The sequence below is a fragment of the Dipodomys spectabilis genome, unplaced genomic scaffold (genome assembly GCF_019054845.1).
Source record: "Dipodomys spectabilis isolate Male_0828 unplaced genomic scaffold, ASM1905484v1 ptg000054l, whole genome shotgun sequence".
In the NCBI taxonomy this organism is placed as follows: Eukaryota; Metazoa; Chordata; class Mammalia; order Rodentia; family Heteromyidae; genus Dipodomys; species Dipodomys spectabilis.
The window spans coordinates 28,312,501-28,336,839 of record NW_024870731.1 but is presented as its reverse complement, the minus strand read 5'-3'; the positions used below and the strand labels follow the sequence as shown (position 1 = coordinate 28,336,839).

General features: G+C 37.2%; 1 protein-coding gene across 1 annotated transcript in view; it reads left to right on the top strand.

Annotated features, from left to right (window-relative positions):
- Nucleotides 1–24,339, top strand: part of Suclg2 (succinate-CoA ligase GDP-forming subunit beta) — a 247,512-nt gene that overhangs the window by 96,506 nt on the left and 126,667 nt on the right. The window contains exons 3-4 of the mRNA XM_042679846.1: nucleotides 18,219–18,318; nucleotides 19,140–19,230. Of these exons, the coding sequence (XP_042535780.1) occupies nucleotides 18,219–18,318; nucleotides 19,140–19,230 (191 nt within the window). The remainder of the gene's footprint in view (nucleotides 1–18,218; nucleotides 18,319–19,139; nucleotides 19,231–24,339) is intronic.

The window sequence follows — 24,339 nt, the reverse complement described above, 5'->3', positions numbered from 1 at the left end:
GCCAAGACCTGAACCTTCTGAGGACTGTGAGAGAACTGTTAATGTCCTCTCCTGACAGTGGTGGACTTCCAGAGATTTCATCGTTCGATCTCTGTCTTTAGCTTTACATAGTATTCTTTTGTGTCCAGATTCATATGAGTATCATCGTGTTCCATTAAAACCTACCTTTAATGACCCAATTTTAATTGACTATATAGTCCACGATACAATAGAAAAATAGTCACATTCGTTTTTTATTTTTTTTGGATTTATTGTAAAGGTGATGAACAGGGAGGTTTGCAGTTACATAAGCAAGGTAATGAGTATAGTCACATTCTTAAGTACTGACGTTTAGGACTTAAGGAGAATTTTTTTGTGGGGAGAGTCACAGTTCAATCAATAAAATGGATTCTGTCTCTTCTTTTGAGGATATTTGTACAGTGTACATCTTTAAAACAATTATGTTTTTTATTTTGATATTACTGAGATTTGAACTAGGCTTTTCACTTGCCATGAAGATGCTCTGCCACCTGTACCATGTCCCTAGTCTCTTTTGCTTTAGTTATTTAGGGAAGGGGATCTATGTTTATGCCCTGAGAAACCTAGATTGCAATTTATCCTTCCTGTGGTACTGGGATGACTGGTGCCTGCCAGTCATTTTTATTTTTATTTATTGTTGAGATAGTATATATTATGTCATGCATGTCTTCTGTATACTTGTCAAAATCCATGAAATGAACAGTACTGAGAGTGAACCCTGGGAACTGTGAGCTTTTGAAGGTAATGTGTGATTGTGGGTTTATGAATGATAACAAATACACTGCCATGGTCACTATGGTTTGGTGTATAGATATTGCAGGGGTCTGTGTACTTCTCCTAATATGTGTGTGAATGTGTGTGTGTGTGTGTGTGTGTGTGTGTGTGTGTGTGTGTGTGTGTGTTGGTGTTGGTAATGAATGGGGCTTGAACTCCAGGCCTCATTCTCGCTTTGCTTTTAGTGCTCAGCACTGGCACTCTACCACTTGAGCCACACCTATACTTCCATCCTTTTTGGTGATAAATTGGAAATAAGAATCACAGGGACATTTCTGGTTAGACTGGCTTAGAATTGTGATCTTCAGATCTCAGCTTTTGGTGTCTTGATAGTTTCTTATCGTGTCGCTCTGGAGCTTGGGATCCTGACTCCCCTTCTAAGTGCTGAGATGTAGGTATGCACCCCCATGCATGGTTAATATGTGTTCTTTAAAACTAAAGGAGGGAAAAAAGGCCATATATATGTGGCTTTCCCACCCACTCCCACCAGAATCTGGAAGACACTTCTGCCCTCTTGTTCTGCCTTCTCATAGTTCCATCTGCCTTTTCTGCCTGACCCTCTGCCTATATGTATTGACTACAGAGTTGCTGTATCATAAAAGATGATTTCGAGGTTGAGTCATGTATCAGCAGCATGGTTATGGCATTCTTTAGAGTTAATTCACATGGTAATATTATTTACTTCTATACAAAACTTATTAATGAGTTTAGAGTTAATAATTGTGGAAGACTAATAAAGTCAAGGATTTTTTTTCTGTTATAGTGCTTATCTTGAACAGGGTCTTATAAATCAGACAAAAATGGACCCTTGGGAATTGACAAAATTATTCCTTCTGATAGGTATCAGGTACACACTGGCTTGGAGTTCCAGAGGGAGTAGCTCTTGCCCCAGCTCAGAACCATTACAGCTATGGCTTAAAAAACACCCTTGTTTGTAATGGGCCTAGGTATTTTCCTCCATATGGACAGATTGCACCAATTCTAGACATTACTCTTGAAAATGAGACTTAGGAAAGTTCTGTTACCAGAAGTCCCTAGATTCCAAGCAAAAAACCAAACCAAAAAACAACTTTTCTACTGGACAAATGAGGAGGCCTCACACCCTCATACCTTCTCTGAGACCTTCCCAGGTTAAGAGCAGTGAAGAGTCCAATATGGCCTAAACTTGGTAGGATATAGTCTTTGTCCAGCCCCAGTCAAACAGGAGTAGGAGAGTGTTGTGGAAAGTGGGACACTGTCTTTCGAGAGAGCTGCAGATGCTGTTGAAGTTTTAATTTTCTCTGTGGCATTTAAACTGTATGATTTTTATTTTAGTATCAAAGAATAGAAAATTAGTTTTAATTGTTACTTATGAGGTACCATATGGCTACTCTATAATTTTGGCATCCCATGGAGCTGCATGTGCATATGGAAAATGAAATTAATTGGAAATCACACCCAGAAATCTATTATTAAGTTAATATAGCTAACAGCTTGTGGGGTGTCCTCACACCCAGCATGATGTAATTGCACATAATAACAAGTAACTATAAACTCAGAGGCAACAAGCTTGGATAAACAGAGGTCAAAGGGACAGGCATTAGAAAGGAAGAGCATTAAAAATGGATGCCATAGCAAACACTTTGCTTCCCCACTGTCCACAAACCCAGGGTGTTTGGAGGGAGCAGTTTAATCATATTGAAATGAATTAATCAGCATTCTTAAAAATTTCACAGCAAAAGGACTGGCTTGTCTTTTGTAAACCAGTAATGTAGTCACCAAAGGTCATTCTTGATAGAATTAGTGACATTTAACTAAGTCAGGTGTTCCTAAACATAGTTGTGCCTCGGAATGTAATGTGGAACTTTTAAAAGACTGAACTCTGAATCCAATGCCTGAAATTTTGATTCATTAGTTCTGGATCTCTTAGTTACCAAGACATACCACAGGTGATTCTGATACTGCTTGGCTGTGAACCCTGGAAATCAATGATTTGAGTTATATGTCACACCTGCCTGTTTATGTTTAAATGAAGCCCACAATGTGTGTTCTCTTTCCCTGGCTTGGTTCCTTACTTTAAAATAGAATAAAATAAGTTTAAACAAAAACATGAGACATAGAACTTTATTTGAAAGAAATGAACAAACAACTTGATGCCTTTTAGGAAATTTGTTACTTTATCAATCTGTCTCTTTGGACTTGTGGGCACTGGCTGTTTTATTCATCTTGGTGGCCAGAATGGGGTGGGATTTACTCATTGTCCAATGTAAATTTGACTGTGGAAAAGGACAAACGAATTAATTTGTATATATTCATTGAGAGCATTATATTGTATCCATTCATCATAAAATGGCATAAAAACTGTGTTATAAATGACTATAAAACTTGCAATGTTAATTGTTCTTAAAGAGTCTAAGGAGGACAGAATTGTATAAATGGCAATAGAAGTGAGAGCTTTCTAGCCCTGTTCTTCCAGTGAGATGTCTGGAAGACATCTCCTGTGAGAACCACATGCACAGTTTTAGTTGGGAGATTCATTGGACAAACTTTTGGGATAATACCAGAACAGGCAACGTTTGTGCCAGTGGTGATGGGTGTATATCTGAAACCTGCTCTCATTTCTGTTTTCTCTATTACAGCCTATGCTGTCTCATGCTCCCCATGTGGCCCAACATTTGTTTCTCTAGTTTCCTGGAGCATGCCACTAACACTCTTCTGTTCCTGTTCAATTGGTGCTGCTTCAGGGCAGAATACGTGTCAGAAACTCTTATAGGTTGTGTATTGTTGAAAACATGTTGTGTTTAGTAACTGCCTGGTCTGTATACAGTACAGGCTAGGATAAAAGAAATAATGGTGTTATTAGCAACAACTAAGATAGAGCTAGTGGGAGGAAGGTTGTGACTATGAAGGTGAACACAGCTGAGAAAGACATGCTGATCCAGTAGGTTAATGTGTAGCCAGGACCAGCAGAGACTACCAGCTATCACTCAGTATCAAAACCTCCCTCCTTAAGTGATACAGCTCTGGTTTTCTTTTGAAATTTAATACCCTATTTTGAAGGGTTCCAAGTTCATACAAGCTACTTTCACTTGCCTTTTCACCTAATTTCCCAATGACAGCCAGTTTGATCATGAAGCACAAGCTGTATGCTGAAGGGCTGTGATGATGATGGATTTGTGCCACCTGTCCTGGCACTGTGTGAGAAAAAAATAAACTTCTCTGTTTATCAGAACTTCAAATTATTTAAATTTTTTGATTCCATAAGAGCTGAACTTTCATTAAGGAGGCTAGCACCAATTTTGCCAAAGTTACAGGCAAGGTACTAAATCTTTTCTCCTTGAGTCAAAGAAAATTATAGAAATGTAAAAACTTAGAATGTAAAGAGTCATATGAACTGGCATTAACGTCTTAAATTCCTAGAGAAGCTTCAAAAACCAAAGTAGCATGCATGGAGTGAGTGCAGGTAATAGTTGCAGTTTTGAAGATGGTAGTTGAATTCTATCTGGCAAAATCTGGTAGAATGCAGCAGAAATAGATGGCCCTAAGCCAGAGTAAATTGGGAGATACCAACTTTGAGGTCATGCTGTGTGTGTGGGAGGTCCCTATTTGTCTTAGCAATTGTTCAAAATAGTCATAATTTTTCTGTCGGGGTTAATGCAAAAGGTCACTGGCTGAGAGGGTGACCCCAGCTTCTTGGAGTCTTGACCTTGACCGTGACATATGTTGGAAAGAGTTTCTTTAGGGAAGGAGGTAGATCTTTGTTGTAGAGCACTTGCGTAGCACATGTGAGGCCCTGGTTTTGCAGCATGTGTGAGGCCCTAGGTTTGAGCCACAGAATGAGAAGAGATGTTTCTTTAGTGGTTCTAGTGCTTTTAACTCTAGGAAAGTTGAGAATTTTGCAAATAGATGATAAATGATAAGCTTTCTGAAACTCAAGTGATATTCTCATCATTGATTAATTATCTACATACGTCTTATAATTGATACATTCATACTCTTTACTGAAGTTCTATCAGAGTAGACATAGATTCTGTTTTCTATATTTTCTTGAGTAGTTGATGTGACTTTTGCAATTTTTATGTTGGAGGATAAAGTTTTTTTTACAAAGATTATAAATAGTATCACAATGCTTTTAAAGTTCACCAAATCTTTTACTTTAATTTATTGGGGAATTACCAGTGCAATTTAGTACTTGAGAAGGCTTTACTTGTCAAGTCAGATAGTTGAAGTACTTAAAAGAAAAATGTACTAAATTTATGAATTTGCAGTTTAAAATATTAAAAAATTAAATTTGTCAATGATACTAACGTTCAGTGAGTTCAGTCTGTCCAACTTGAGTTGTTGAAACCTTAATCAAAGACCACCTTGAAAATGAGTTGAATTTTACTCATAAGCAAAATGCTAAGATTTGTAAGTTGAATCTAAAGGCTTGTGAAAAATGAAAGGTTCGTGTGCAAGTTGAGCGCATAGAGGCTAGGCATTGACATTGGGCTTCATGCTAAGATACAGGGATTTGATATTGTATGTTTAGTTTCAGCAACAATTCTGGAAGGTATTCAACATCCCTCTTGTCAGTTGCATTTTCTTTAGGTTTTGGTCCTTAGGATACTCTTGTGATACACATTTCTTGATATAGTTTGGATCATGTAGGCAAAACAGACTGAATGATGTTCTTTAGATTGCATTTAAATTTACAAATGAAAAATACTAAACTCTGGTTGGTGATATGCTGAAGAGTTTAAAAGCAACTATCCTGATATATGCAGTTTATTTTGAAATAAATAATAAATAAATTGGGCTGTGTCATAAAAGAAATACTGGATAATGGTTGCAGTGGTAGAATTTAGGTGGTGATGATATGGTATATTATACTAGTTGTTTAATTTTTCTATGTGAAGGGAAATTTTAATGATGAAATGTTGGTTAGAGGGTTCCCAGTAATGATGAGATAAAGTACATTTTCTGAGTGTTCTTTGTAGCTTAAACATTTTGAGTCTTGTTTGTTAGCTGTGTGACTTGGGGAGATTCTAGCTGTGTGACTTGGGGAGATTCACTTAACTTCAATTGGGCTATTTGTGAAGTGAATATAGCGGATGTACTCAGCATAGATCTTACTTTCTGGTAAGCTCTTAACACACTGTAATTATGATTTTATGGTACAACAGAAGTGGCTGAGTATAAACCACCCCTCAGAAAGTCTATTCTGTGCCTAGTACTCCCATTTTCAGTACAGTGAGGTAATCTTATCCTGCATTGTCCTGTGTCTACCCTTCAGTACAATCACCTACACTCAAGAAGTGAGAGACAGTGAGCAGAACTGGAAAGTGGCTTCATTAAGTTTAACCCTTCCCTAACTCTCTGCATCCTCATGGAGTAGTGTCTCCTTTGAACCTGAAGGGCTCTCACTGGAGAGATGGCATTTGCTTTGTTAAACTTAGTAGCATTCCCAACGTGGTGTTAATGTAGTTGATTGGTGAAGACTGTAGCCTTTGCATAAGGATAGGACATCTCCTTTCTGAGGGTTCTCTTGGATTTTAGCCTTTTGAACAGGTGTCTTGGGAAGTGTTTTGGGGCAGTTCTTTTCTCAGAGTCAAATCATGTTTATGCATTGTGATAGCTCATGCTGTGAGACAGGGACAAAGGGTCAGGAATTTGGAAGATGCTGCAGCTGGTTTTAAGGACATCGGCAAGAGGTTGGGAGGAAGATACTTAAGGTATTTTTGTGGATGTACTATTTACTTTTCAATGCCCAAACCATGCTGGTGAAATGGAGGAAAACAAAGTAACAAGACCACTTTATTAGAGAAGAATCCCCATCAAGCTGGATGTGATGGTGTATGGATTTGTAACTATTTGAGAAGCAGAAATAAGTGATTGTAGTCTGAGGCCTACTGTGAACCAAGTTAGTGTGAAACTGAATCTGAAAAACAAATGGAAGGCAAAAAGACTGAGGCATGGGCTGGGAAGGTGGCTCAGTGGTAGAGCACTTGCCTTGCATGCCTGAGGCCCTGGGTTCGATTCCTCAGCACCACATAAGCAAAAAGAAAAAATCCGGAAGTGGCACTGTGGCTCAAGTGGTAGAGCGCTAGCCTTGGGCTGAAGAGCTGAAGGACAGCGCCCAGGCCCAGAGTTCAGGCCCCACAACTGGACCCCCCCAAAAAGACTGAGGCATAACTCAAGTGGTACAGTACTTGTTTTGCAAGGCCCTGATTTCAGTTCCCCTGTACCACAAAAATAACACACACTCACACACACACACACACAAGTGCACTCACATACACACACACACAGAGGAGTATCTCAGTTTATTTAGGCTGATATGGCAAAATCTCATAAACTGGATGGCTTATTGTAAGGTCTACCCTGGGCAATGCAGGCCCTGTACAGACACCTCCCTTCTTCTTGGCTAAGTCTCAGCCCAGAGCCTGTGTTACCTAGGTATGTGGCAGTCACTTCCCCCTCCAAGGTCATATCCTGGGCCACCCTGGTCACACTTTCTATCAGACTGAGGGAGGCCCTGAGGTCACATCCACATTCAGTTTGCCCACACTTTCTCCTTGCCCCTTCTCTATTTAAACCCAGGCAGTACCTCAGCTCCCCACTTTTGGCCATGCCTGTACACCATACAAGATGGGGGCAGGCAGTTCAAGATAAATAAGCTTCTCTTCCTGCCTGAGTACCATGTCTCTTTATTGGCTACCTGATTAAACCTACCTATTTTTAATTTATCGTATACTTATAAGCAACAGATAATTATTGGTGACAGTTCTGGATGTTGGAAGTCCAAGATCAAAACCAACTGAGTGTCTAGTAAGGATGTACTTTCTGGATCATATTCATAGGGGGATACTTCTTGATGTTCTATCAGTTTGCTGGACAGGGAGAGGTCATCTCTGCGGCCTCTTTCATAGAGGCACTCATCCCATTCATGAAGTCTCTGCTCCCATGACCAACCTTTTAATGCTATTTCTCAGTGCCATCACCTAAGAGGTCAGGCTTTCAATATGATTGTGGGAGTGGCCAGACATTTAGGGCCTGGTAGAAAATGTAGTTGCTGAGTAATTATTAGCCACATTTTGAAAGGCTAGGGAAGCTATATGTAAATAGGAGTCCGTTTATGTACAGCTTTCCAGCTGTGGTAGTGTACATTGTTGGTAACAATAGAAATCTCAGGGTGTCTTCCTGTAAGGCTGGTTCGTAAGGTATGAAGTAGGACATGGTTTCTCTGCCACAGTAATAACACTGGAAAATTTCTTAAAAGCTACTAACTAACTTGCTTTTTCCCACCTCTCCTTTCTTTTATTTGAACCCAAAACTTTACATATACCATTTTCTTTGAGCTTTTTCTTTTTACCTGGTCTGCTCATTCATTTTCTAATTTTTCATTTATAGCATTTAGCCTGGTCTCTTTCAGTATGAGTTCAAGCTCAAACAGGCATTGAAAAATAAGATTCAGAAGAAATCATCTTAGCTTAGATGTTCTAAGATAATCTGAAAAGTAGTTGGGAGAGCAATTTGAGAAAGTAGGTTCATGTTTGTGGTTATGAGGTTAGGCATAATGGTATGATAATGAATGCTCCAATCTACAGGGATCTGAATGGAAAAGTTTGTATTTGGGAGTGGTTGGGATGGAGAGAATGATGGAGAATAGAGTTTGATGTCAGTGCTGATCTTCCAAGTTGTCAAAAAATGAAATTATAAAGTGGGATATGCAAATTAGGTAACTTGCATAACAGGGAAAGGAAAGAGAAGTTGAAGTAAGGAAGAATGGAAGAAATAAACAGGAAGGAAAGAAGAAGAGAAACCAAGAAACTGGGCTGGAGAGAAGAAGAAATAGCAAATAAGTCTTTGACCTTCACAGATCTTAAAAGCCAAATCTGAATCTTTCTAGCTTATCAATACTGCATGGGTGCATCGGGCAATATGTAATCTGAAGTTTCTACTCCTGCTATGTTTAACATTCAAGTAATATTTAGATTTTAAACACAAGGAATGAGCTTCAGAATGTTATCAACCACTATACAAACTTCATGATGAAAATACAAACATCTTGGATTTGTTTTTATGGCAGCACCACCAAGCCGTGGTTTGGGATTCTCTGTCTCTAGCATTTGATTTATAAGCATTTTGTATGTTTGGTGTAAATGATAGTTTGTGGAATGGGTCCCTAGTCAGAGACCATGGACTCCAAAATGATGTCAATCAACTAACAGTGGAGCCTGGCACTTAGTGAGGCTGCTATTGTTTTAATTGCTGCTTCTAGACAGTGGTTTATCTGAATTTTACAGACCCTTATGGAACTTCCCTACAGGTTCTGTTTTGTAGTTTACTTGCTTGATTGGGGGTTGTTTTAAGGCCACTGAAGTAAAATTATTAGAAATCTTAAAAGCTTTTCATGTGTAATAGCTAAATTTAACAATGAACTGTGTTTCCTTTTCTTTCTTTTTAAAAAACTTATATTCTGCAATATGTACAGACTTTCAGGTTCTGATATAATAAATTTGAGTGATGTAAAGTGCCAATCCTGTCATGCTTTACTGGTTTATTTGAAGTGCTATAGTGATTTTTAATTAAAGTAGATTACTAAAAGGTGAAACAAGTATAAACTATAAATCACAGTAGCCTTTCTTAGTTATTTATCCCTCCTAGTTTGTGCTCCTCGGCCCCCAGTCTGCCTTAGAAAGCTTACACTTTGTGGTGCTGATTGAGCGCTTTTCTGTTTACAGCTCCTTTTCCTCTCCTTCCCTGTGCTGCTTGACTTGACATCATATCCTCTGCCCACTTTGCTTTATAAAACTACATATAATAGCATGTTGCTCAGTGGAGGGTCTGAGAGAGAAATTGATTTTAAATAGAAGAAACAGAGAAAATGGAATTGAGAGATTCTTTTGATCAGGATTAATTTGGTCTTTTCAGAGCTTTTCATTCTCTACTTGCAACAGTTGTACCTATCAAATGATTTTATGACTTTATGAGATTTATAGTGTGTCCCCTTGGTTAATTTAGAATACATTTCCCTGAATTGTATTTGTTGGGTAATTTTGGGAAGGGAATTGTCCAGAAAAGGAATTTTCACAGAATAGTAAATGTAGTTACTGTGCTCTGAAGTTCTTCTTCTTTTTTTTTGTTGGTCATGGGGCCTGAACTCTGGGCCTGGGTGCTGCTGTCCCTCAGCTCTTCAGCTCAAGGCTAGCCCTCCGCCACCTGAGCCACAGTGCCACTTCCTGACCTTCTTTTTACTTAGTGTAGATACAGAGATGGTAACAGCTTGTCTGTATTTCCTCTGCTCTGTATTGAGCTCTTTCTCCAGTTGTAGACACTTTTGATCAAAGTCCACACCGGCATCTGTCCTACTCAATTTCTCCTTTGTTCTCCCCCTCCTTCTGCTCTGGCATGCTGGGTCATTTGCATAGCTGGTTGGGGAACCCAATTCTCCTTCAGCTTCCACTTTCTAGCCTTCCCTTTCTCACAGTTGTGTATGCTTTCATTCCGGTAATGAATCCTTCAACCATAACTCAGTGGTTCTGCTTCACTAATTGAACCCTGACTAACTTGTGCTTTTCTTTGAAAATCATCAGAAAAAATGATTTTTTATACCTAGTTTTCCTTCCCTTCAAATATAATATAAAATTCAGTGGAAATGCTTCTGGTGTTCATAAATACTTATTGCCTTCCATGATTATTTCTAGAGGTTATAGAACTTTGTTCATGTATATCATCGTGTGATTAATCTGTCCTCTAATCTGTATAAAACACATTAGCAACTAATTTCTCTGAAGAAGTTTCCTTCTTGGAAATTGTTTTGTTTGCAAAAGACTTGTTTAATGTCTTGTGGTTCCACGTATATGGTGTTAGACATATTTTGCTTAGCTACAGGTGCTCAAATAAGGTTGTATAACATTTTTTTTTTTTTTTGCCATCAATGGCAGGATATTCTATCCTGAAGCTTTTTTGTATATCTTCTAATTTAGTTAAAGAACAATTTACGATTTACTGAACAAGATTTAGATATTTATAGAAAAGTAAAAGTAAATTATTGCAACTGAGTTGAGTTTTTCTGAGGTAATTTTTATACAGCTTTAAAATTTTTATCACCAGCAAAGTGTATTAATGGTTTTAGAAAAAAAAAATAACATCAATAATAAGAGCAGGAAAGTAGGTTAATTTATCATTATAGGTTTGAATGAAGCCTATAATGTAGCAGTAATAAATTTGTAGTGTGTAAGATTATTGCAATATGCAAAACAACAATTTAATGACATATAATGTAGAAAGTTTTATAGGAATGAAAATGAAAATTATCCTTTTGAAAACAATTATCACGTTCTGTCTTAAAATAATTATTTTGTAATCAATAAATTGTTTAAAGTGGCATTAGCATGACCTATAATATCTGAATAAATTTTTTTTGATAATGTGGAAGAAATTGGATGCCATATTCAGAAAGAAATATTATATTTAAAACTTATATAAAAGCTTCATTAGCAAAAGATTTCTACATGTAATGTCTCCCTAGACAACTTGTCTTTATATCACAAAATCCTTGTTCCAAAACTCCATGTCAATGTACAATGGAGATTCTGTTTATCCATTTTTATCACTGCACTGTTTATAATAGTTAAATTAAGAATCAGCCTAGTTGCCTACCAGCTGATGAATTTATTGATAAACAAAATGTGATATGCACACAATGGAGTATTAGTTTGTCATAAGAATGAGTGAAATAATATTTGTCTCAGGAAAAGAGATGGAAATAGAGATCATTACATTAAGCAAAATACCCAGAAAGAAAAGTGCCACATGTTTTCTTTCATGTATTAGGGAAGAGGAGGGTTAATATGGAGATGAATATGATCCCAGTAATTTGCATGTATGTATTAAATGTCACAGTGAAACCTATAACTTTGTAAAATTAATATTTACTAGTAGTAACTATATATTCAATGGCAGCAAAAAAATAAAAAGATTTCCCTTCCTTAGAGATAATCCGGTTTCTATCTCTTACATATATTTGAAAACTGCTATTTTAGGTAAGTGGAACTTAAGTCTGTAATGAGTAATAGTTTGGTGGGAAGTCAAGCATCTCCAGTCTCATTTAATCAAGCTATTTTGTCATTGGTGAAATAGTTTATTCTAATATCCTGTGTGCTTGAAATTCTTTGTTCTGAATTTGAGACTGTGCTATGCATCTTGAAAGTTGGGATGATTATTTCTATCTCAAAGCTGCCATTGTACATATGTGAAGAGTTATTACAGCATCACCTTATCTCTAGCAACCCAGTGATAGTCTGAGGAAATATGTATCAGCCCATGGAAGATGTTACGGTAATGATAGAAGATTGGTAATTCTCCTTTTTTTTTGGTTAGTCATGGGGCCTGAACTCTGGGCCTGGGCACTGTCCCTCAGCTCTTCATCTCAAGGTTAACACTCTGCTACTTGAGCCACAGCACGACTTCTGGCCTTTTCTGCTTATGTGGTGCTGAGGAGTTGAACCCAGGGCTTCATGAATACAAGGCAAGCACTCTACTACTGAACTACCTTCCCAGCCCCGTAATTCTCCATTTTTAAGTTTACTATTTGCAGTCAGCAGAAAACAAGGAAGTTAACATTTCTTTTGTAAAATTGGCACTTTGGCCTATAATTTTATGTTCTTCATGAAGTTTTTCTTTCCATAATATGTTTCAACTCTTTCTCTTCCACCTTCCCTTCTCCCTACCTTCTAATAACAGATAAATCTGAAATAGTAAGATATATTTTAATAGTCTTAATTAGGATTCTGTCAAACCTGATGAAAGGTGATCACCATGCTAGAAATTACACAGTGCAGTTGTGCTGAAACTGGATATTCCAATCTTGCTTCAGTCAATGAGCCATAGAAATTATACTTTCCTCAACAAGGTAATGTATTTCGTCTCACTGTAGTACTGTGAACATCTGAATCAGAACAGAAGACTTAAAGAGAAACTTCTCTGAAGAGGAAAGAAGGATGGCCAGTAGACACATGAAGAAACGCTCAACCTCTCTAGCCATAAAAGAAATGTAAATCGAAACAACATTGAGTTACCACCTCACCCCAGTTAGAATGGCTATAATCAAGAACTCTAATAACAACAGATGCTGGAGGGGATGTGGACAGAAGGGAATCTTACTGCATTGTTGGTGGGAGTGTAAACTTGTTCAACCACTTTGGAAAGTAGTATGGAGGTTCCTCAAAAGACTCCACATAGAACTTTCCTATGACCCAGCAATCCCACTTTTGGGCATTTACCCAAATGATCACAAACAAGACCATACTAAAGCTACCAGCACAACTATGTTTATTGCAGCCTTATTTACCATAGCTAAGAAATGGAACCAACCCAGATGCCCCTCAGTAGATGAATGGATCAAGAAAATGTGGTATCTATACACAATGGAATTCTATGCCTCCATCAGAAAGAATGCCATTGCCCCATTTGTTAGGAAATGGAAAGACTTGGAAAAAATTATATTAAGTGAAGTAAATCAGGCCCAAAGAAAGATAGGTCCCATGGTTTCCCTTATTTGCAATAACTAGTATATGTCTGAGTCAAGCAGAAAAGGTCAGATAAGGTGATGTTAGGGAAATGAACCTAAGATGTGTATTCAAATGTTTTTTTTCTTTCATGCGATTGTTTCTAACACATTTATAAGATTATTTCTTTGTTGCTTTGTATGTCCCTCCCCCATAGTATAACCCCTGCTTTCACTGTATTTGATGTTGTTATAATTTGTGGAGGGAAAGGGGAAAAAATTATTTAAATAGGGATACAGGCGGACCCATTGCAACAATGAGACGTATAAGTCGTTACGTTGAAAACGAACTTTACAACTTTGGTGGTGGGGGGGGAGGAGGGTTGGGTGGGGGAGGGGTGGAGAGAGGATGGGATGGGAAGGGGAAACAAAGGAGGAGGCAACAATGCTTGATAAGAAATGTACTCATTATCTTGCCTATGTAATTGTAACCCCTCTGTACAGTATTTTCACAATAAAAATAATTCATAAAAAAGACCAGAAGATGCATTTCATTTCACTGTATACCATCTACACATGACTCAGAATAGATTATGTGGTTTATCTTGTCATAGTATCCATGTACACATGACTTGGAGTATATGATGCTGTTCATGTCATATCAATATCATGTTCACATGACTTAGAATGGATGATACAGATTATCTTATAGCATTTTTGTACATATAACTGGGAATGGATAATGCAGTTAATCTTACTGCACAGCCATGTACACATGACTTGGAGTAGAATAGTAGCAGTCATCTTGTTGCAGTGTCATGTACATATGACATAATAGAAGATGTAGCCATCATCTCATTGCAGTACTGTGTCTACAGTGCTGTTTGGGAAGGTTATATTACAAAGAGAGCAGTACTGGATACAAATCTATTCGTTGTGCAATACTTGATTTATCAGTAAACTATTTTTAAAAGATAGCTGAAAATAACATTGGTATTCTGTATTTTTGGCCATTTACTTTCTTCTCTGTTGTGGTTCTGAGCAGTGTGCAATGAACATTATTTTTTTCATAAAAAAGTTTCAGAAAATACCAAATCACCACTTTCACAAAGATTTCCTAATTTAATAATTTTTTCCTTAGATTTAACAATCCAAGATTTTTTTTTTTTTGTCAGTCGTGGGGCTTGAACTCTTGCCCTGGGTGCTGTCCCTCAGCTCTTCAGCTCAAGGCAAGCATTCTACCACTTGAGCCACAGCGCCACTTCTGGCTTTTTCTGTTTATGTAGTTCTGAGAAATCGAACCCAGGGACTCAAGTATGTGAGGCAAGCACTCTACCACTGAGCTACCTTCCTAGTCCCCAGGAATATTTTTTCATCCAGTATGAGACTTAGGAGACTAAAAAATTGGTGTAAAACTGTATTACAATTAAAATAACACTTGTGGCAAAGAAGGGGAGGAAAACATTTGCATAATGCATTATTTTAATGTATCAAGTAGAATAAAACAAGACCTTGGGATGAGATTTTGTGTAGGTTTTCTAAATATCTTAAGGTGATAGATTATTGAGTCTTCAATTAGATTAAAGTTTATTGTTTATCATAAACTTTGAAGAGATATTGTAAATTGTACATTGCTTTTTGGAATTACATAGATCTTCTGAATGTTCATATATTTTACTATACAATTATTTTAAAGATCACATTATTGTGTCACATCAGTCTCATAGAAAAGTCTTTAAATATTGAAAAGCTTTCAAGTTCATGCTTGAGATACAAGTGTTTCAAAATTCTAGGTTTTTACTTGATTCTTACATACATTTTGCATTTATCAAATGCACTATTTCTCCATATATATATATATATATATATATACATATATATATAATATATATATTAGAATAAACTTTCCTGGCAAAATAACAGTCTGACCATGAGTACACACTATTCATTGTCAGAAACTTAACAGGAAATGAGCCAATTATAGAGAAGCAATTGCAGATTTAAGCTATTGCACATAAAAGGTGTTAAGAAATGGACTTTGGAGTTACACTAGCTACTAGTCCAATTGTACGGTTACTAATGAATAGGAACAACCAGTTTCTTGAGAAAATAGAGTATCCCCCACTACCTGCACCTCCTGCCAAGGTTGTTAGAATAGTTACATCATCTTATTCATTTAGAAAATAATCAAACTGCGTATTTGAGGATTATTTGTAATTGGTAATAAAAAGAATTTGTTTGGATTTTTGAGAAATTGGATGCTCAAATGTAAGGAGGGATATTCAATGGGATCAATTCGAATGAAGATACTGGTTACTGAAGACTAGGGTTGGGCCACTTTCCTTGATTTTCAGTACTTGTAGTAAATAACTACTGAATTAAACTTCACAAGAGTTTACTTCAAGAGGAGAAAAACTTGCTTTCTTTTGGATTGTTAATTTTGTGCAGTATTTGCAGTTTATTTAGTGAGCTTAATATTTGACTGAGGTTTGAGTTACAGAATATATGCCAAGGTTTCTGTTGGGTCTGCGATGCTGTCTAGTGTGTGAATTTGTGGTAGGGTACTTGCCTAGAATGCACCAGCTCCAGGGTTTGATCCTGCTTGCCCTCATTTGTGGTTCAGTTTCCTTAGTGGTTGCCTGTTTTACCACTTGGACCTGAGGAATTACTCTTGAACATGAGGTTAGATGGGTCGTGTTACTGACAACATTGTATTGAAAGTGTGCTGTTTCTGTGTCTTGGAAGTCTGTGACAAAAGCTGATGTAATCAGCCTGTGTAGTGCCAATTAGCAGTGGCCAATTAGGTGTGCTGTCTAGCTTTCCTCTTGTGCTGCTCAAAAGCTTGGAGAGGAAGCATCTCTCTTGTGGATGACAAGGGCATGAAAAATGATAATGGCAATGCAGTGCTGGTTAGCCTTTTAGGAATTTAAAATGATCATAATTAAACATTTAAGTAGACAGCAAAAAGTACTTTTTCTACTTGGTATCTTCAAAGATGAATAGGGAATGTCTTGCTTCACACCAGTTTTTTGGTAATTGCTAAAAATCATTGTAATGATGGTAGCTATCATATTTGTTTTTTGAAATGTGCCACTCATTGAGATAAGCACATTAGCTACTGTGTATCATTTATTCTTCATGTTACCATAACACTATAGATTCCTTTAATATGATCTATTTATAGACACAGATACTTATCCCTTCTGAATCTCAACTTCCTTTTCTGTTCAAAGAAAATGATAGATAGATTTGGGAGAAAATTTTGTTTGTTTTCTGGTGCTGGAGATGGAACCCAGACCTCTATGAGTCCTAGCCATCATTGAACTCCAATCCCAGCCCTAGAATCAGAGTTTTTAACCCAGGTCTCTAATTCTTTGACCCTTGCTTGTATATGCAGTACCCCAAATGTGCAGTAAATTCATTTTGCTAGTTTTATTTTCTGGAATTTCCTGCAGTCACCATGTCTTCTGCTCAACTTGTTGGACACTATCAAATTTGACTGGTGGTGTAATAGTTTGTATCTAGAGCTGAAGCTCTAGGTAAAAGGATTGAGAACATCATTATTCTGACAGGGAATTGTTTTTGCTCCCAAGTAGAAGGTGAACCCTGGCATTTTGAGTAAACACACATACAAAAAGAAGGAAGTCTAAGACAGTGAATGAGCCTTTATGCTGGAACAGTATTAGTTGTCATGACATTTTCACGACTTGAAAGTGTAAAATCTTTTTGTCAGTACCCATTACCTTTATGATAAAAGCTGTTGTTCTTTCAGTTCAAACCTTTGCCTGCTTACCTATGAGTAATAATGACAATGACAGTAGTAGCTGGAGCAGCTTACATGGCAAGATGCCAACAGATGTTTTTTTTAAGCTATCTCAGAAATTAACCGTTTTATTCTCTATAATATACTAAAGATAGGAAGTTAACTAACTTATGAAGGCAGTAACTCCAGTCAGCTGAGTTCTCAGGCTCTGAGGTTAAGCGTTCTCATGCATTATCTATCTTCTTTAATTCTTAAAACAACTTTCATCTTTTTCACTCAGTAAACTGAGTCTCAGTTATTAATTTTCCATTTAACATACACTTAGTTGAGGATGGAACTGGATTTGCAGATTCTGAATCTGGTATCTTGACTAGAAAACCATAGCAGTCTTGTGGAATATGGTCTGATTTGGTTTTCTGATTTTAAATAAAGATGGCTCCTGAGCAGGATCCTAGCTGTGGCCTTTAGATGTCTGCTGTTTGCTTATGAAACATGTTTGATTTGGAGACTTTATGATTATTTTTGTTTTTAATGGAAGGGAGGGATCTCTCTGTTTTGCGAAGGCTCCATTTATCACTGGTCTAGTGGACAACCAACTTGCTTGTCAGGCCATAAAAGAAAACTTTTGTGTTGTTACTATAGTCCAAAAGGTCAAAAATAGACAATTCCCTCTTTCTCTTAGTGTGCTAAGAGACAAATAGTCTACAACCACTTGCCTTCCCCCTGACTCTGGGATTTTTTTTTTTCATCTTGCCAATATTTAATTCTCCCATCTAATACAGTCTTCCCTTTGACACTTGGAGAGCTGACAGGTAGTTAGCTCCTTTGACTGGCAGATTGGTGCCTCTGTTTCATGAGAGTGTCATTACCCAGTAGAATTAGTACTGCTAACCTGGGTTTATTTAACACCTCTAACACACTCTGGAGCAAGAGAACAAATACCTTGCTTTCTTGCTTTCTCCTGGGATGTTCTACTATTAGCTGATTGAACTGGTGGGATGCATTTGTGTATTCTTGGTAAACAAGGTTTGTGGAGGCACAGTAATGTTTTTGGAAGGTCTTTATTGCCTTATCTTTCAAATTTGACTTGAGTGCTTTTACTAGTCACTTGGAATGTCATTATTGTTTCCTTGCTGCTATAAAAAGAAAATGAATTTAAAATCAACTACAAACTGAATTTTTCTTTTTCAGATGCCAAAGAAATTGTTTTAAAAGCACAAATCTTAGCTGGAGGACGAGGAAAAGGTGTCTTCAGTAGTGGTTTGAAAGGAGGTGTTCATTTAACTAAAGAGTAAGTCTGGAGGTTTTTACTTGGTTGGTTTTGGACTAAGCAATTATATTGAAAGCACACTGAGAGGGATGGTGGGATAGGGGTGGGAGCAGGTGAAAGCAAGTAGAAGGAACAAAGTGTGGGTAAAAGGCTTCAGAAGTATCCCAGGTTTTTATCTGCTAGCCTGTGAAAGTTTTTCTTCCTGAATTGGTAAAAGCTATGTACTTCTTTCCTAGACAGTGATTCATTATAAATGTTGGGGGCAATACCACTTCCAAGTGGAAAGCCACTGTTGTAATGCCACTCTTTCTCCCTCACTTCCCCCATTTAAGACCCACAGTGGTTCCTCATGATCAGTGGCATTTATAATTGAATAGTCCATGCCATGTTTTTTCAGTGTTCTCTCTTAGTTCTGAGCTCTTGGTTTTTCCCCCCTGATCTTGTGGCATGCTTCTTCATTGTTTACATTGATCCTTGTCCTCTGTGATTCCTCTCATTGTTTAGTATTTGTCAGATCATCCACTGTCAAGGTCCTATTCAACTTAACCTAAATCTATATGCATGTCAGCATTGTCTCTTTTCTGTGACTGTAACTTACTTGGAGAAGATAGCAGAGATTAGGAGCATCATTCATTCATTAGTTCATTTGTTCTTCGCACATTTGTATTTAATGTTAGTAAGCCTCTGTTAAAACACTAGCTCTGTTGTCTGTGAGAGGGAAGTCCCATAATTTCTGTGAGTGGAGGTGAGCCCTGTGCATTTTGCATGTATGGATGGACTGTGTTCTAAAATTATTGGATTTTCATCTTGTTTTCTTTTTTTCTTTTTCTCCTCCCTCTTAGCCCTAAAGTTGTGGGACAGCTGGCTAAACAGATGATCGGGTATAATCTAGCAACTAAACAAACTCCAAAAGAAGGTGTGAAAGTTAACAAGGTAATGTAGATGCTTTTGGTCACTTTCTTCGTAGGTGTTAAAAAACAACAAAACCCCAGACAATCATACTTCACTTTTGACAGACTTAACAAAGCACTAGTCTTTGGCAATGTGCCATTTGTTTTAAGCATCATATAATTTGTTGGAGAGCTGGAGAAATAAAAGTTCTATAAAAAATTACTTACATATTTAGCAAACATCAATGGATATAAGTGACGGGAGCAACAGTTTTCCCACTGAGAATACATATTCTGTTCTAGCTGAAACAGGCCTGGCAATACTGCCTTGCACTCAGATGGACTCTCCCGCCCCCAGGTATCCCTGTGGGCTCAGTGTTGTGTGGCAGAATTTCCAGTTATGATAGTTTTTCTCAAAAGTATTTGTGAACCATACTCTGAGATTACTACCGTTTTGGGTTACCCTTATTGCTAGGAGTATATTATAGTAGGGGAGATTGCTAAGGTGCCCAAGTTTGCACAGTAGAGGTAGGGGGTAGGGGGAAAATGAAGCAAGCCCAGGGAAAAGAAGCTTGCCTCCGCCAGGAAATCATGAGTGGTAAAGCTGAGGCTAGAACCTAACCTTGACCATTATCTGTTTCCATTTTGTTATATCCTTGTATGTAGATGCACCAAAAGCAGACACGTGATTTGTACAAAGTAAGAATGTGGAAACCTGTCTTCAAATTTCAAAACAGCTGCAGCATAAAGTAAATTTTGGAGAGGGGTCCCTTTGGGCATCACATGTGACAGCTTTGGGGAATGCCCATGGTTAGACATTTCTATTCTACTATGTATATGGCTCTTTCTTTTGGGACTGGTGACATTGCAGGGCGGTGGGGGGGGGGGGGCAGGGAGGAGTACTTTCTCTTGAGAGAGAATCATTGTTTGATGCTATCTGTTCTGTACTTCTGGACACCAAGGTGGTAGTATATTCTGTTATACTTTTCAGAGAGAGTTTTTTGAAAAATTCTCAGCATGACCTAAACACATAATCATCAGCTGATCCTGAATGTATCATGTGAAGGTCTTTGCTAGCCAAGAGCAGGATACTGAGCTGGAGAGACAGTGGAATACTAGAAGTCTTCCTGCTAAGAGCATTTAGGTTTTTTACCTGTTAAAGGAACAAAGTTCAAAGCTGATTGTGTGATTTTCATTTGTCAGTGCTTCTGGGATTCAAGAACTGTTTGAAATGCTTAGATGCGTTTCATTCGGTTGATTTGGTCTTGCTCAGCCTGGAAGTTACTTCTATTTCCCATTTAAGTCTGATTGTGAACCTTTACCCCTGGTACCTTAGGTAATCTTTGCCTTTAGAGGGCATCATTATTGTTTTTATTTGTAGGAATTCATTGTTTTATTTGAACACATGGTAGTTTAGATTAGAGTTTGTGATGCTGTTAAAAAGTGTATTAAAATGCATGCATAAAACAGATTTACACTATATAATAATAGAATTCTGAATTAGTTCGTAGAATAAATTCTTGAAATACTGAAGATAAGTATGTTCTTATAAATTGAGTCATTTGCCAGGAAAATACCACAAAGATTTATTTTTAAGCCACCCCCCCAAAATTGCAGAAGTCATTAAAATACGTAAAAACATTCAGCAGTACAGAAATAGAAGAATTAGGATTAAAAGTTATGTTCCTACTACTCAGAAATAGTTTTCTTGCATTATTTTTGTCCTTTTTTGTATACATTATAAGCTTACAACATTTCTGTAACAATAAATTATTACATTCAGTTTCAATGACCTTGCATTTCTGATTTTATTATGGATTCTTTTCACATCAGTATATGTGGTTTGTTGTTCCAGTGTATTCATTTAAAAGTAAAGCCAGAGCTATTAATGCAGTATCACCAAATATAATAGTAAAAGGAAAAAATAATGTGTTTGAAAAATATTTTTATATCATACAATCTAGCACCATATCTACTACATAAAAGAAAAAGAGCTAAATACATGCTTCGTAGTCACAATCAAATCCATGCAAATTCTAACACATGATAATAGTAAGTCACCATTTACTATATATTTGTGATGTTGCAATAATAGCTCTGGTTTTACTTTTAAATGAATATAGTATTGCTATTATGTTAGGTAAAAAGAATCGGTACATATTAAATAACACATGCCTATGGACCTAATATAGGAAACATTTGATTCCTATGTCTTCCTCTTTGCAGGATGTGTCTAACAGCTTACCCCAGTCTAGGTGGCATATCAACAATTGAGATTTATTTCTCACTGAAGGCAGGAAGCCCATGAAAAAAGTACCAGCACATTTGGTGTCCCATCCTAACTACTCAGGAGGCTGAGATTTGAGGATCGCAGTTCAAAGCCAGCCTAGGCAGGAAAGTCTGTGAGACTCTTATCTCCAATTAACCACCAGAAAACTGGAAGTGGTGCTGTGGCTTAAGTGGTAGAGTGCTTGCCTTGAGCTGAAGAGCTCATTGACATTGCCCAGGCCCAGAGCTCAAGCCCCATGACCAACAGCAACAACAACAACAAAATTTGGTGTCCAGTGAGGATTTAATCATGGTATTCCACCATTGAATTGTCTTTACATGTTTGGAAAAATCAGCTGAGTTTTATTTGTATGGTTCTGTTTTGAGTTATTTTCCACAGATCAGTGTGTCTGTCCTTCTGCCGTTACCACACAGTCTCAATTACTGCAGCTGAATCATGAGTTTTGAAGTGATGGAGATTGATTATTCTCACGTTATTCTTTTTGAAGTCTGTTTTAACCTATTAACACATAGCTTGAAATTATCTTGCCTTCATTCATGAAAAACCTAGCTTATTTTGATAGGGATTGTATTAAACTTTATATTAATTGGGACAGAATTGCTATATGTTCTTATAGTCCATTGATATGTCCTTACATTGTACTTAGATCTATTTTGATTTCTTCTATAAACATTGATTGTTCAACATATGTTGGAACGTGTTTTAATAGATTTGCGTCTAATTGTTTCCTTTTCTTATTTTCTGCCACTGAGGCTTAAACTCAAAAGTTTTTGAGCTCTCTAGGCTTGTTTGCTCACTGCTGGTCCTCTACCACATGAGCCATGCCTCTAATGCAGGCATTTTGTTAGTTAACTAGAAATGGACTTTTCTGCTCAGGCTGGCTTTGGCTTTAAACTGTGATTTTCTTTATCAGCCTATTGAGTAACTAGAATTTCAGGTGTTAACCTCTGAGCCCCGCCTTCCTTTCTTTCCTTTTCAATAGCAATCAATAGTAGCAGCAAATTCTTAATTTCACTTCCCAGAATGTTCCTTGATAGTTGTTAATAATTCTTTTCTAATTGCTTGGTAGATTGATAGACTCACCTAGTGGGTCTGGAAATTTCTTTAACTGTTGGCATTTCTGGGTTTACCAGCTCTCCCAGCATATAGTCTGAGATTTATGAGGCAAAACACAAAATAGTACAAAAGACAGAAAGGACTGTATTCACTATATTCATGTCCTAGCTTTGAATTTTAAATTATATAATGTCCCCAAGTTTTATTTGTACTTAGAAGAGGAATGGGAAAAAGTGTATCTGCTCCATCACTCAGAAGCTGAGATTATTTTTTTTTTTATTTCTAAGCTTGAGATGCTATTTAAACACACACACACACACACACACACACACACACACACACACACACACACACACACACACACGTACAAAACAAATGCCTACTTGTTGATTGTGTGTCTGTGTTGTTTGGGACAAGAATGACTGTGAGGTCGTGCCATTCATCTTGTGGTCCAGGAATCACTAACAGTGCTGTGTATTACTCTGCAGGAAATTTAAATTTTTTTCCCCTCCAGTCCTGGGGCTTGAGTTCATGGCCTGGGCACTGTCTCAGAGCTTCGTTCTATCACTCTACCATTTGGTCCACAGTGCCACTTCTGGATTTTTCTGAGTAGTTTATTGGAGATAAGAGTGTCATGGCCTTTGCTGCCCTGGCTGGCTTCGAACTACAGTCTTCAGATCTCAGCCTCCTGAGTAGCTAGGATTGATTACAGGACTGAGCCACCATTGCCTGGCAACATTGATGTTTTTTAATCTTATCTATGCACACTCTGTTTCAAATATTTTGTATACTAACTCTCATGTACAGACCACAGTTTGAATAGCAGATGTAAAAAAATAAAAGCAGCGATTTGATGATAAAACATGAGAAAAAAAGTTAAGAAGCTTTTAATACTGTGGACTCTTTGTTATCTCTCAGAAGAAGCTCTTTTGAAATGAATCTCTCTGAGTTTCTCCTTAGAAAAGTGTTGGCAAACCCATTAGATATCTTGTAACAATCCCTGAAACATTCTGCCATCCTGAGTCTTAGGGATGTCATTGTTTAATAGTGTTTAAAAACTGATTATTGTATGAAACTTTTTGAGTTTTCTCTTGGAAATAATTTTCCTGGGGATAATTTCTTAAGAAGTGATACATTATTTTTTGGCAAGCAGGGGCTGTTGGAGAGAGCAGCTGGGTTTTGCAAACAGAAATTTGATGGAATGCAATGCACATCTGTCAACACTGTAGAAGATGAAGAACAGGACTTTTGAATGACACTTATCCTAAAGAGCCTCTAAGAATACTGACAGCCATTTAGTGTCTCATTAGGCTCACTCTGTATTAGAAAGTGAGCAGTATTTAGGCTACTATACCAAAAAACTCAGAATCTTCATTATGTATTTGTACTTATGCCATTTATTTCTTAAAACAGTTCTGTCTCCATCTGGGGAAATCTTTAGAAGAGATGAATATCTTCATTTCTCAAACTATTAGTATTGATGCTTATACAGAGAAATTTCATGTTATTTCTATAAATTTTGTATTGTTACTGTATTTGATAAGGAAAAAATAGAGCCTAATATTTTTGTTCCCCTTGTCTTCCACTCCTCACTTAGAGATCCTAAGAATTAACTCAGGCAACCTAAAGTCTAAGAGGAAAATTGCATGGTTTGACTTTCACTCACTGACATTTTTTCAAAGAACAATTTGAAATTGGAATGGTTTTATGATTTCCCTAACTTCTACCAATCACCATATGCTAAGAAATAATTAAGATATATTTTTATGTTAAGAAATGAGTCCTGGGCCTAAAGGCATGCTGTAA